This window comes from Vicugna pacos, chromosome 8 (assembly GCF_048564905.1).
Source record: "Vicugna pacos chromosome 8, VicPac4, whole genome shotgun sequence".
NCBI classification, from domain to species: Eukaryota; Metazoa; Chordata; class Mammalia; order Artiodactyla; family Camelidae; genus Vicugna; species Vicugna pacos.
The window spans coordinates 41,783,289-41,797,134 of record NC_132994.1 but is presented as its reverse complement, the minus strand read 5'-3'; the positions used below and the strand labels follow the sequence as shown (position 1 = coordinate 41,797,134).

Below are 13,846 nucleotides of genomic sequence, written 5' to 3'. Positions count from 1 at the left end.
AGACTTAATTTTAAGTGTTAAAATTTATTACTTGAAGCTATGGCAGCATAGAACTGTCTTCTTTAAATGGAAAATATGACCAACTTGTATGAGGTAAATGAATTTTGAAAGTGGGCGTGGGTGGGGGAGACGATGTATACGAAGAATCCTAAGCAACCACAAAACCGTAAGTCTCTTACGATGTAAAAGGAGGTTAAACCAGAGAGCTCAAAAGCTGAGCTCAAAAGCTCTTCGAATCACAGCTCTACACCGCTCCACGCCGAGGGACTTTTGGGTTAACCTCTACCAGGCACCGAGGGAATCCCTGGCTGGGAGTTAAAAAAATTTAAAAAAAAAAAAGGAGGGGGCGGGTAATTGGAGAAAAGACTCGCTTAAGAATGACCCAGAGTCTGACAAATCTCTGCGAGACCCTGCCCTTCCCGGCTCCCCTCGGAGCGGGCCCCAGCACGGCCAGACTCAGGTCCGAAAGTGGCTGCAAGGGAGGTCCCGCATCAGCCCAGGCGCCTCCGCCGCAACTCGAGACTAAGCACAACCTGGGACCCCGGCCGGAGGCCGGCAAGGGATAAACTCCCCGATCCGGAGCCCCGCCCGCCATCTCGCGCCCCGGGCCTCCGCGACGAGTCTGACCGCCCTCACTGCCGCCGCAACTCTCTCCCGCCTCGTGCCTCTGGGCCCCCGCGACCCCTCCGCCCCCGGCCGGGCCCCTGCGAGGCTGCGTTTCCCGTAAACTCCCCGCCCCGCACGGCCCCCTCCCCGCCTCGGCCCCGCCCCCGCGGGACCCTGAGTGGCGCGTGATTGGCCCGGCCCCGCCATCACTCTCCGGACGCGTCACCGCCCTCATTTCCGACAGCCTCGAGACCGGCAGTGGCATTAGTGCTCTCGGGGCCGAGGCGGAGGGCGTCTTGCTCCCCTGCTCTTCTAATCGCCCGCGGGTCGGCGCGCTCGCCCAGCTGAGCGGTGACCGGGGTTGTGGAGTGGCGGGGTTGTACGCTCAGCCGCCGCCTGGGAAGCGGAGACAGCTAGTCCCATCTCCGGGATGGGGAGCGGGTTAAGTTGACGAGCCTCCCACCTCCGCTGCTCCCCTCTTGCACTGAGGTGCGCTGCCCTCTCCAGAAGGTGCCCGCACGCGGCCCTGCTCCAGGTGTGCACGGGACACCCCGCCCCCGGGACCCGAAAACTTCACCCCAAGTCCAAAGAGTGGGGTCCGAAGGCGGTACCGGGAGCGGGACTCGACTCCGCGCAGGGGGAGCTGTCCTAGCGGCTCGCTCGGCTGTCGGAGGGCGGAGACTGGTGGAAACTTTATCACCATCATCGTAATTACTACGTTTTACTGTTTCTCTCCCCGCAGGGGCTGCAGCTAGAGGTCTGTCGCGCGTGTTTATTTACCAAAGGAGCCGCCCCGGGGAGAAGACCGGGAGGGGAGTTGTTACCCCAGGGGATACCTGCAGTCCAGCCAGGGGGTTTGGGCGGCCTGGATGCACAAGACCCAGCCCCGCAGCCGCTGACGCCGGGCGGCGGCGAAGTTTGGCTGCTGAGCGGCGCGGCGCAAGGCCACTGGACAGCGGGCAGCCCGGCGGCGGTGGCGACAGGAGCGATGCCGGTGGGGGGCCTGCTGCCGCTCTTCAGCAGCCCCGCGGGCAGCGGCCTGGGTGGGGGGCTCGGCGGCGGCGGCGGCGGCAGCGGCAGGAAGGGGTCGGGCCCCGCCGCCTTCCGCCTGACGGAGAAGTTCGTGCTGCTGCTGGTGTTCAGCGCCTTCATCACGCTCTGCTTCGGTGCGATCTTCTTCCTGCCCGACTCCTCCAAGCTGCTCAGCGGGGTCCTTTTCCACTCCAGCCCCGCCCTGCAGCCGGCCGCCGACCACAAGCCCGGGCCCGGGGCACGCGCTGAGGACGCGGCAGATGGGCGAGCCCGGCGCGTCGAGGAGGGCGCACCCGGGGACCCGGCGGCCGCCCTGGAGGACAACTTGGCCAGGATCCGCGAAAACCACGAGCGGGCTCTGAGGGAAGCCAAGGAGACGCTGCAGAAGCTGCCCGAAGAGATCCAAAGAGACATCCTGTTGGAGAAGGAGAAGGTGGCCGAAGAGCAGCGGCGTGACAGGTCGGTGTTCAGGAAGCTGCCCCCGGTGTACTTGATGCCCCTCATCGGGCCGGTTGACCAGGAGCCCACCGACGCCGCCGTCCGCAACAAAAGGGCGAAGATCAAAGAGGTGAGTGCGCCGGGCTGGAAACCCCTCCAGACCCGCGGTGTTTTTCTGGGAGAAACGACAAACCTTTGAAACTCTTAAAAAGGTAACATTCTAGTGTAGGGGGACATGACTGTAACAGTACGGTGTGAGGGGACGTGGAGGTTTTCCACTTCTACCAGGCGCAGTGTCAAAGGCTCTTTCGTTTTCCTTTCTTCAGTGTCATAGTAGATGTGGCCATTTATGATCTGAGGTTGAATCCTGTTGTTTTTAACTTGCACGCTTGGGTGAGAATAAGCCACACGAGGTAGGTATTAAATACATGGGCAGGTGCTGTGCAGACCTCTTCTTTCACCGCCTGATACATGGTTAATCGTCTCTGAGAACAGTGGCAGTGAAGGTCTCAAACAGCCCCCTGATAAGGCTTGGAGTGGCTTGGAAATGAAGCGTGAATGTAAACGCAAAACATCAATCACGCATGATAATAAGGTTCTAACACTAAGCCAGCGCACCTCACCTTCAGTCATGTGGCCCCCATTCTGCCAAGTGGCATCGTGTGTGTACTTAACAGACTGTAAAGGTGAAACCTGACAACTTCTTATCATAGGGGGCATACTGATGTTTACTTTTCAAAAAATGAAAAATGTGAAAAATCAGCCGACTGCCTCTTGCATTTCTGGTGAAGTCAGAAAAAAAGAGTATTTCATGTGATGCAACAGGTTTGCCTCCACAGCAGCACAATGATGACAGACTTAATCTAGGGCAAACATGGACTTTGATAAGTCTTTCATAATTTCTTTCTTGTAATTTTCATTTAAAACTTGTAACGTGTGGTTAACTCATGACCAGCTTAAAACTGAAGAGGACCTTAAAAATCATTTCAGACTGTCATTTTAAAGATGAAAGTTGAAGGCCCAGAGCCCCAGAACGAGTTAGTGACTGAGTCAGGGCTTGAAGCCAGGCTTCCTCCTGTGACTAGGCTCTCTGTGGACATGCCTCCTTCCACAGCTACTCTCCCACGTGAAACTATGCCAGCCTGGATTTTTACACAATCCAACAGCTGTAGCAACCATATTAAAAGCATTCTATCCCAAGTCTTGATTCTAATTTCTGCAATACATTATGAATGGAAGCAATGTTTTTATCATTTTTTAAGGTTCGCAGAATCTATGTGAAAACAAATTGTGTGTTTTGACATTGGACAGGTAATCAGGAAAGGAAGCTTCCTGATTCCCCCCATTTTCAGAGGGTAAAAAGAATTTTGAGGTGGTAAAGAGGTATTTAGCTTAAGTGACTGCAGGATAGAGGCAGCTTGATTGTCGTAGGATTTGTGCTTTTATTATAAAGACCAAATGAATTTGGTTAAGCTGTAATTGAGCAAGTTAAAGTGGAATTGGTTGCCCTAGGCAGAATGTCTTCATTTGTCCCCCTGCACAGATAGCTTCCTTCCACAGCCCAACAGCCTTTCTGTTCTGAGACCCTTCCTCAGGCACAGAGCCCTCCCAGACTTGGGGGAATGGATTTTACTCCCCTGGATAATTTCTGTCTAGCAGTTTCCTTTCTCCATGAAATCCTGTCAGGGCTACAAAACCAGGAAGGTGGTAAAAGCTCTGCTTCTCACCAACCATCTCTCTCTCCTCTTCATCTCTCAGCTTCCTTGAAAATATCCAACCAAAACCTGTAGATAAATTAGCCCCAAATCTGAATCTGCTTATGTTCCACTTAAGTTTGAAGCAGTGTAATTCACATGTTTCATGCCTCTAAATTCCCATGAGCTGCTAGTTAGTGCAGATCACAGTTGTCCAAGGAAATTATTTTAAATACTAAAGACGCATGGATATTAAAAAGCTGTTGATACTGAACAGTGGTTAAAAGTGCATTTAGAGCAGAAGCACTGGGACAGTAGCTGATTCAGGACAGCATATTAACAGTATGTGTATCTGTCCCTGTTAGAGTCAGGTTATCTGTGTCTCTAAATCAAAAGGTCTTAATTAACCATGTAAAGGAAATTTATGTAGCCTTCTGTGTCCATGTGGTGCTAACATCTTAGTACTTACATGTTTTGAAACTGCCCAGTCTTGCATAAAGTGGTGGAACTAAAGGGTTTCTTTTAAGTTTCATGTTGCCATGAGACCTGTCTCCCACTCCCTGCACCCCCAAAATCCAGCATAATTAGTTACCATTAGTATTTAGTCAAAAGCTAATGGGAAGAAATGGTTGTGTTTTTTCATCAGATTAGTTCAGGCAGATGTGTTCCTTTGTAAACCAAAAAAAAAAAAAAATTAACATGTTATTCTAAAACTACACTATAAGTGTTCCGTTTTGGAGAGGAAACAGTGGTATTGTTGCTGTATTTTCTACTTTTCTAGTTCTCTTTATACATTTAGATTCTCTATTACACCTGAATGTACTAATGGTTTTAAAAGTAAAATTTAGAAGCTATAAGCAAGTCTAACATGTTGGGAGCTTGGGCTGTAATTTCGGAGCAAACTTTTATTTTGTAAATTTGGTTTAAAAAACAGCCAATGCTATTTTTATATTGCCAGCACAGTTGTGTTGCTGATACTGTGCTTAAGTTTTTAACAAATCTGTGGCAAGGGGAAACAGTCTGTAATTTCAAATAGGGTATTTGTTGCCTAGCACCTTTCACAAAAAGGTCCTGCCTGCTTTTCAGTACTGATTTGATGCATAATAAATATTTGATGTAAAACTTAAAATTGAAATAAAGACACCCCCTATGAAAACTTTGTGAATAAATTAACTCTGAAGTTTCCCTGAAATTTATAATACACACATGGTAGATATTTTCATGAGATCGATCCTTTTTAAAATTGTGTTCAAGTTGTCCTTAACTTTAGAGAGCAGTAGTAAACAGTGAAGTACAGAAGTTAAATAGTACCCTAGAAATTTTAGAAAATTAGTCCATTTCCCCTTCTACTCCAGTCTTTTTTAAGATCAGGAGGGTTTTTGGCAGGAGTCAACATAAAGAACCTGCGCTGTCCTTTAGGTTTAGAGCCCTAATCTTAATTTAGAGTATGAACAATTTTTTTTTCATTTTTTGGAATTGTGGAGAAAGTCCCTAAGTAATAGGGGCTGAAGACAGATTGTCAACGGGATTCCCCCCTTCTTATTCTGGAACCCCCAGTCTAAATGGGATGGGGAGGCTGACAGCTATCTTTGGGTCTATCAGGAAAAGTTTTAGGAACAGACAGTCAGATATAGGGTCACAGTTGTTTTCTCTAGGTTTCTCAAAACAGGCTTCTGTTTTTATTCCAGACCTGTTTACGAAATCATAAGTTTAAAGAGAATTTTCATATAGATGGCTAATGGTGAAAGTGTGTTTTTATGCCTTACACTAGCCTTAGGTTGTTCTTGAGTCTATAATTTATGTTAACTACTGACAATTAACCTTTTTATTAAAGATCAGACATAGGAATACTCAACCTTAACAGATTAACACAAAACATTCTTATTTTGAAACTTAACTTTCCAGTTTATTTGTCTGGGTAGTTCTGGTGTGGAAAATGATATTTGCAAAATAATAAAGGCCACAATTTGAAGACCTGACTCTGAAGGAGCTTAGGTGCCCTTGGGTTACCTTGACTATTCTGCTCACCCTGTTCTGCAACACTGGACATTGAACTTGGGCAAATGGGAGATTCCCCCCTGGTTAGGACCTTCCCTAGAGCAGGTAGGTCATGGAGTGTTTGTAAAAGATTTCTCTTTTTAGCAAGTAAATGAATAAATTAAATTTTCAACAGTGTAAGTACTAGAGTAGATGCTGACTGTTGAACATAAGTATACAAAAGCAAGAAAAGATTGTTAGCAGATACATTAGTCATGCTCAGCTTGATTTTCTGTAAGCTATTGATAATTTGTATGGGAGGAGTATTCTGTCTTTCTTATTGGGTAATTTAACATTCCAATAAAGGAGCTACATTTAGGATCTAGAACCTAGTTAAGACTCTGGAAAAGAAGTTAAGAAAGATGCATTTTCAAGTAAATGCATTTGTATTTCTTAGGTGAGCTAATAAACTAAACCACCTTGAGAAATTTACTCTAGTATTTCCTATGTGTAGAAAGTGTCTTTGGATGAGATCTGAATTTGCTAGAATTCAGTGGCTTACTTAACATATTTGTATTAAATTATTTAATAAGCTACGGCAGTATAAATTTTTTATTAGAAAGAGTTTAAAACATGCAGATCAGTGTGAGTGATGAGGGCTAAATAGACGGGTAGATCAGCAGTGCCCTGGACCCTGCTTATACCCCACAACCCCACAGAGAACCTGTGGCCTTATAAGTTCTTTATCACCCACAAAACCGTAGAAATGCAGGTGTTTGTCAAAGGGGAGTTTTAGTTGGTCAAAATAGGAGCAGCCACACCGTGGGCTCCAGGAATACTATGACATGCCTTCTCCTAAGCAGCCAGAAATGACAAAGGAGAACCAATGTTTGGTAGTTTAAGGAAGAGATTCTTTCTCTGGGGAAACTAAGTCTTAACTTTCCCCTCAGTGTTCTTAAGTCTAGTGCCTTGTTTAGTGTTAAATAACTGAACTACCTCTAACCCCCCACCCTTCACTCCTAAATCTGTTTCAAGGTCCTTTACACAAAGTCTGCAAATGATTTGTTCTGTTGCCAAAATATGGCCAAAAAATATGACAAAAATAACTCTCTAACTTTAAAAAGTAAATGTTATGCTCTAAGTCATAAAATACTGTATCTGGGTGAGACTTTAGAGATAGATACAGTAGAGGCAACTGTGACACAAAGATTGTTCTGGAAGTTGCATTGCTAGTTAGTGGTAGAGTTGAGAATAGAAGTCTAGTCCTTGGTGAGTGTTGCTCACTGTCCTAACGCGGCTTGCCTCCTAAATAAAATGCCAAAGAGGTGTATAAATTGACAGCCCATATTCATTATTTCCAGATCCTAATGTCGGGAATGACGAGTGAGTACAAAACATGTACAATTCTGCAGTATTACAACTTTGATCTCGTATTTGTTGTTTACATTAACTATACATTAAAAAAAATCTTACGAGCAGCATGATTTAGAAGGCCTCTTTTTAAAACCACTCAGCAACAACTTGATAAAACATCTTTTCTCCTTTTAAGATATCTGCAGGAAGCAGAGACGTTTGTAATCACTTGGTTGCACTTTCTTTACGAAGAGAGGTTGGGAAGAAAAAAGAGGGAAGGGAGGGAGAAAAAAAGAGGGAAGAGAGGTAGCCTGGAGAAGAGGGGTGTGCTAGTGTGGGGGAGCTCTTTCACACTCAGTGTACATGCTCTTTTGACATTGCACAAGAATTGAAAGGTAAACTGCAGGACTGTATATTTTTAACAGTAGACACCTAGGGGCTCTTCATTATAGGAGCACACAGTTCTCACCACCCAAGTTGGTCCTGGAGGTTCTCTGGATGCCCTTACCTGTGCCTGCTCCACTAATTTGTAGCAATGTGTTGTGGTGAGAAGGGCAGGTTTTGGAGTCAGATGACCTGGGTCTGAATCTGGCCTCTTCTGTTTACTAGCTTTGTGACTTTAAGTAGTTTGTTTAATCTTTCAGAGCTTCAGTTATCTCCCTTGTAAAATGGAGGTAATAAAAGTACATACTCTGTTGGATCGGAAAGCTCAAATGTGATCAACCACACAAAGCCCTTAGAATGGTATCAGGTATGCAGTAAGTGTGTAATAAATGCTGCTTGCTATTATTACTGTTTAGTCACTATCTAAAGCCATCAAGCCAAGATGACATTGCTTCCTATACTGTTTAATACACCAGGGAAGTGGGTAATGATGCTTCTGAAAGTTATCAAAGACAGTTCAAATTAAGTTTGCTTAAAGGGATGTATTTCCAGTTCATCAAGCTGATCTTTCCAGACAGCTGTGATTTTATTGTGCTACTGTCAACTCTGATTTTCTAAGATTCCTGCAAAATTGCAAAAAAAAATTTTATCTTTAAAATTACATACTTTTTCAGCTTCTGTAATTCAGAATATGTGTTAAAAAATTAACTTGCCTGTTTCTCATAGTCAAAGGTGCTTGTTCCTGAAGTAACATCTTTTCAGAGTGATCACAGTTCTTGAGCTACCCCTTGAAGCATTGAAACTGTTCCCCAAAATAGAGGGAATTAGTAAAATGCATTTTAACCTGTTTTGTCGTTGGAGGAATGTTTTTAAGAAGGGAGAAGAAAATTATTTTACATTTAGCAAAAATTTATATAATTATTATTAATTCTATATTAGAGCTCAGTCTGTCACCTTGTAGTCAGAATTCACATAAATCACTTATACTTTGTAACTCACAGATTTGGGCTTTTTTTTTTTTTTTCTTTTCTTTTCTTTTGAGAGCTTTGAATTTAGATTTACTAGGGTATCAGGCCCAGAAGGACCTCAGACCTCTGGAAGCCCAGTACTCATTTTACATATGATAAACAGGGCGCTGTGAGCTGTGACTTCCTGAGATTCCCCCAGTGCACTAACTATTGAGCTGAGAACTGCCTGGGAGTTCTCAGGCCCTGCGCCACCTGGGATACCTTGATGCTAGTGAGAGCAAATGTTCTGGAGGCTAGCTGGCCTGGTCCTCCCCCTTCCTCAACTCTGAATAGCAGGCCAGCAGAGAGAAGCCCCACTGAGACCATCCTAGAAGGAGATGGAATGTCTTCATTTGGTAAGGTATTGCCTGAGAAAGCAATCCTGGCTAATTCTTCTGCTCTGAAGAATGCGGCAGCACTGCCCCACCCCCACGGAATCCTGATAAAGACTTCTGTGATCATTAGGTACTTGAAAGAAAACCAAATGAGATTAAGGCTTAAGAGCATTTAAAAGTCGCTCATTTCTGTCATGAATACCCGGGCAGTTGCTTTAGGTACGTTAGAGCCCAACAGACCTGCAGGTAATCCAGAACAGAGATAATAAAATTCAAAAGCCCATATATCCTTTGTATTTACTTGACTTTTGTAACTAAAATGCCTCCTTTGCTTCCTTTTTTTCTGTCGGTCTCTTTGTCTCCCTGGCTCTTAAGCTTATCAAAGGCCCCATCCCTCATTTGCTCTAATACTTTCTAGTCAGTCTTGCTCTAAATTCTTTCATACAGTGACGCTCAGGCCATATTATACTAGCTTTCATTTGCACTTTTTTGTGTATATCTATGTGGATCTCCCAGTAGATTGTCTTGTCTCCGGTCTGTAGTGTGAGGGTGCTTAGTGTGAGAGGAGGCCTGGAAATGAGGGGATAAAAACCTGGTGAAGGATGCCAGGTTCTGCAGGGGAGGTTTAATGACACAGCACACTACACCCTGAAACAGTCTTTGTTACAACGCCAATGGGGATGCCTGTTTGCCTAGGCCAGGAGTTTATGAGAAAAGGTGTGGCAATAATGATGTACACTGGCCTGTGAATGACGGTGGTTGAGACCTGAACCCAGGCCATCCAAAGACCGTGAGCTATTGATGGAATCTTCATATCTGGCAAATCCTTCTTTACCAAAGGATCTTTTCAAAGTCCTGTGAGGAGCACTTGATTCTTCTCAGGGAAAAGTGGGTCCAGAGATAGGAGGCCAGGGCTTCTGGCCCACACTGGGGGGTGGCCACATCCATCTTCCCTGAGCTGATGTTCAGGGCATGATTGTCTGATCCTAGTTAGTTCCTTTCTCCCAAGAATATGAGCTGAAACTACTAAATGCCTGTGTCTCATCACTGTGTGTCTGCCTGTCGGGGCATAAGGCAAAAGGACAGACCTGTGGAATGATTAAGGCAGCACACGATGTGTACCCAGTCTCAAAAAATCTTCTCAGCTGCCTGAAATTTCACCGTCAGTGCCTCCTTTTCATTGATGTATTGCTTCTTAAAGGATGTTGTTAAAACGTTATCACTAAAGTTGCCTGGCAGAAATTGTTATCCTTTGAGATTTGTCTTAGCAAGGGTGAGAATAGGTTTATAGAAGCAAGTATCTTTCATGGTGTTATTTCATTATAAAGTGATGCTTGCTTAGGAAAGAACATTTTGAAAGTACACAGGAATAGAAGAAAGAAAAATCCTTCACAGTTCTATCACTTAGTCACAAGGAGGGTCAACACGACTTCCCACCCCAACATGCTGGGTATTTTTTCCCACAGTTATAAGCACACTATGTATACATGTTTTTTCATTTTCTTTTAAAGTGTCATTTTATGGTAGCATAATATATGAAATAGAAGCATCATGATTTATTTAATCATTTCCTTGGACCTAAACATTTATATTATTTCCAGTTTTCTGTTTTTATTTTTTTTAAAGCTAAGATAAACACCTTTGTCCATTAAGATTCTAGCTCATTTTTCGTCTCCATCCCCCATAAGTAAGATTTCTCCTTAAATTCCTGATAGGGGAAATGAATGGGTCTAAGGATAGTAGTACATTTTGAGGGATGACTTTCCAAAAACAATGTACTTTCTCCTGTAATGTAATGAACACAGTCTTGAATTTTTATAAATTTCATAGGTGATGAAACAGTATCTTGAATATTTAGTTTGCCTTTCTTTGAGCAACATTGTCTCCTGAATTGGTTGACTGGTTGGATTTCCTCATTGTGAGTTGTATGGAACAAGGAAGTTTTGAAAGGAGCAGGATTGGGGCAAAGGCAAAACTTGGAGGCCTAAGGAGTGGGGTATCAGAGAAGCTGTCCAGAGGGACATTGGCTCCTGAAGGAAGCAAAGTCATGAAAAGCAATAGATAGCATTTAATTAAAAAAAAAAATTGCTCCTTCCCTGGGTTGGATGCCTAGGATAAAAAGTGCTCTTTGTTGATAAGTGTACCTACCACGCACTTTGAAACACCCCGCTTTCCCCCTTGCTGAGACCCAGCCAGCCAGCTTCCATTGGCTTTTCTTCCTTATTGTCATTGGATTTTTGTATCAGATATTTGAGGAAGGCGATGGCCTCTTCAGAGATCTTGGGAAGGAGGGAAGGCCCTTCTCTTTTTAGAATTCATCAAGATGGTTTCCTAATATTTTAAAGTCATAGTTGAAGCTCAGAAAGATTCCGAATAGAATTTCAGAAGTGATTTTAGTGATTCCAGAAAATGGCAAGTCTTAACAAAGCTGAATTCTTAAAGAAGAAAAATTAACCAAAAGGAAATTGTTGATAAGATTTCATAGCAATATACATTTTTATGTTTGAAAGGGCAGGCTAAACTTTGTATGTTAGAGGTCTTTGGTGTTTTAAATAGGATAAATGTGGATTTTTGTCTAAGATATTTTATTTTAGAATAAAAGATTTGTTTATGAAGTTAGGCTCTGGGTTTTTGGGTTTTGGTTTTTGATTTTGTGCTAACTCCTTCAAATAAATGTATTTTTAGTCATACTTCTTTTTAAGATAGTGAAGAGCTGCACGTTTTAAAATGTATTTATACTGTGACCTTGGTTAGTTCATAAAAGTCTGCCAAATGCCAGAACTGTTTAAATTGGGCTTTGAAACTGTGTTAACATGGTGAATAACGATTGACATAAATGTACTATGTTATTTTTATAAATTGTGGTTTGAGATGATAGTAATTTTTAAATATTTAGGATGCTGGTCTCTGAGACACGTTATTTTTGTAGTCAACTAGCAGTGTTGTTACAATATATATAGTCAACTACAGGTTTTCGTCTCATGGTTAGAAATGCCTGAACTGTGCATATTGTCATTTCAAGAGTTATTAGCCCAAGTGAGCAGTTTTATAAGGCATCCTCAGTAAGTGTAAGAGGAACTTTATGTAGAAAAAGGCATATTTTATATTTGGCATGCATTTAATACATTGTGTGCATTCACTCATACTATGCATGTTGATTAGTCTTCATTATTTAATCCTCCTAGGATTTGCTTAACTTAAAATTTGTGATGAAGAATTTAGCTAAAAAAAAAAAAAAGCCAGTGGGGTGGAGGCGCAATTGGAGGAGCATAACAAGTGAAGATGATTTATTAAGTACTGTTGAATGCTGCTTTAGCAGTTAGGATGAATAAAAATTATGATTTATTAAGTGTTCTATCAATATTAAGATAAAGTCATAGGAGAGATTAGAAGTACTTCTGTTTTCACTTCCTCTGAGGGTATAAAATGTCTGTGATGTTGGTTCTTCATAGTCATGAATCTGTTTCCTGACCATCATGCTGAGAGTATGAGAAAGGGTTGCCCCCTTATTCATCCACCAGAGGGGCTAGCCCTGGACCTTGCCCATAAGAGGACCCAGTAAATATTTTGCGAATGAATACACCTTTTCAAACAAGTGTACTGGGAGGAGTTAAATATGACACCTTCCCCTCCTTTAAATAATCACATATTCCAAAAGTGATTTCCACTCAATTGGGGAACCCCCTCTACCTGTCCTCACAGGCTACAAGCCATTGTCTTGGAGGGGAGACTTGATTTTTTTTTATGTCAAAAGTCATTCAGAAGCAGATCTAGTGAATAAAGAGATTTATCAACATAGGAAACACCTTTTCTAGTTTTAAAGTTGTTTTCAGAATGATTTATAAAATGAAAATCTGTACTCACTTTTTTACGTGACTTGTAAACTCGCTGTGAAGGTGGATCATCAAAAATCTTTTGAGCAGATGTAACATCGATGAAATAAATGTGGATGCTTGTGAGAGTCCTTTGAAGGTCGACTCTTACTTGAATATAAAAAGTTCTGTTTTGCTTAAAAGTTAATCTGCTTTATATTTACACCCAGCATTTTGTTTTTCAGGCCTGTGATTTTTAAATTAGGTAGAGTCCTCATTTATTTTTCTTCATTATTATCTAGAGTCATGGGCTACATTTAATAAGAGTTGTCATTTTTCTTACATTTCAGTTTTATACATGATTCACCCTAAAGTTGGTGGGTTTTTTTTCTCCTATCGCAACAAAAATTGTTGAGAGACAATTGTGTTTTTATAAGTAATGCTTACAGAGTACCGCATCAAAATGAAAAACCAAAGGTTAGTTGTTATTTCCACTAGAGAAATTAGAATTTAATAAAAATTTTCTCTGTAAGAAGGTGTGGTATTTTGAGAAAGAACCTTGGTCCTCTGTTTCCCAATTTAATATTGTATCTCCTGAAAAGTGTTGTCTCATGTAAATAATTGCATGGTAGAGGCTTTATGAATTTCATGAATTTGCACACAGAATGAATTTCCAATTCATTCTGCAGATCACTATTAGATTAATCTCCCTTAAATACCCCTTCTCTCACGTTGCCCAACTCAGAGGTTTTGGCGGGCCTCATTTCCTATGAAGCACTGATTCACACTTCAGGCAGCTTCAGAATGACATGGAAGGCAGATTAGCACACAGATTTTTGGGTGCTGCCCCCAGAGTTTCTAATTCAGTAGATCTGGGTTGGCCTCAGAATTTGCATTTTTAAAATGTTTCTGTGGGTTATGGTGATACCACTGATCCAGTGACTAAAGTTTGAAAAACATTGCTCTAGAACATCTAGAAGTCCAGACTCCTTAGGCTGGCACTCATAGTCTTCTACAAAGTCTGCCTCTTTTGCTGGAGTCATAGCCCTTAAATTAGGAAGGACTCTGTGCTTCAGCTAAACTTGCATGCTGTCTCCAAAACACATCTAATTAGAGGCTTTGCCTTATTTTTTCCTTCTCAAATGGAATATCTTCTCATTTGCTCAGAATCTATGCCACCAAGAAGCCCTCTCTCACATTCCCAACCT

General features: G+C 42.6%; 1 protein-coding gene across 2 annotated transcripts in view; it reads left to right on the top strand.

Moving 5' to 3' along the window:
* Positions 1–857: 857 nt before the first annotated feature.
* The window catches only part of MAN1A1 (mannosidase alpha class 1A member 1), a 151,706-nt gene continuing 138,717 nt past the window's right edge, over positions 858–13,846 (top strand). The window contains exons 1-2 of one of the 2 annotated variants that reach the window (XM_072965804.1): positions 858–1,095; positions 1,349–2,206. In XM_072965804.1, the coding sequence (XP_072821905.1) occupies positions 1,595–2,206 (612 nt within the window). In that variant the 5' untranslated portion in view covers positions 858–1,095; positions 1,349–1,594. Of the gene's footprint in view, positions 1,142–1,348; positions 2,207–13,846 lie in introns of both variants that reach the window. The other variant, XM_072965803.1, reaches the window with a different exon arrangement.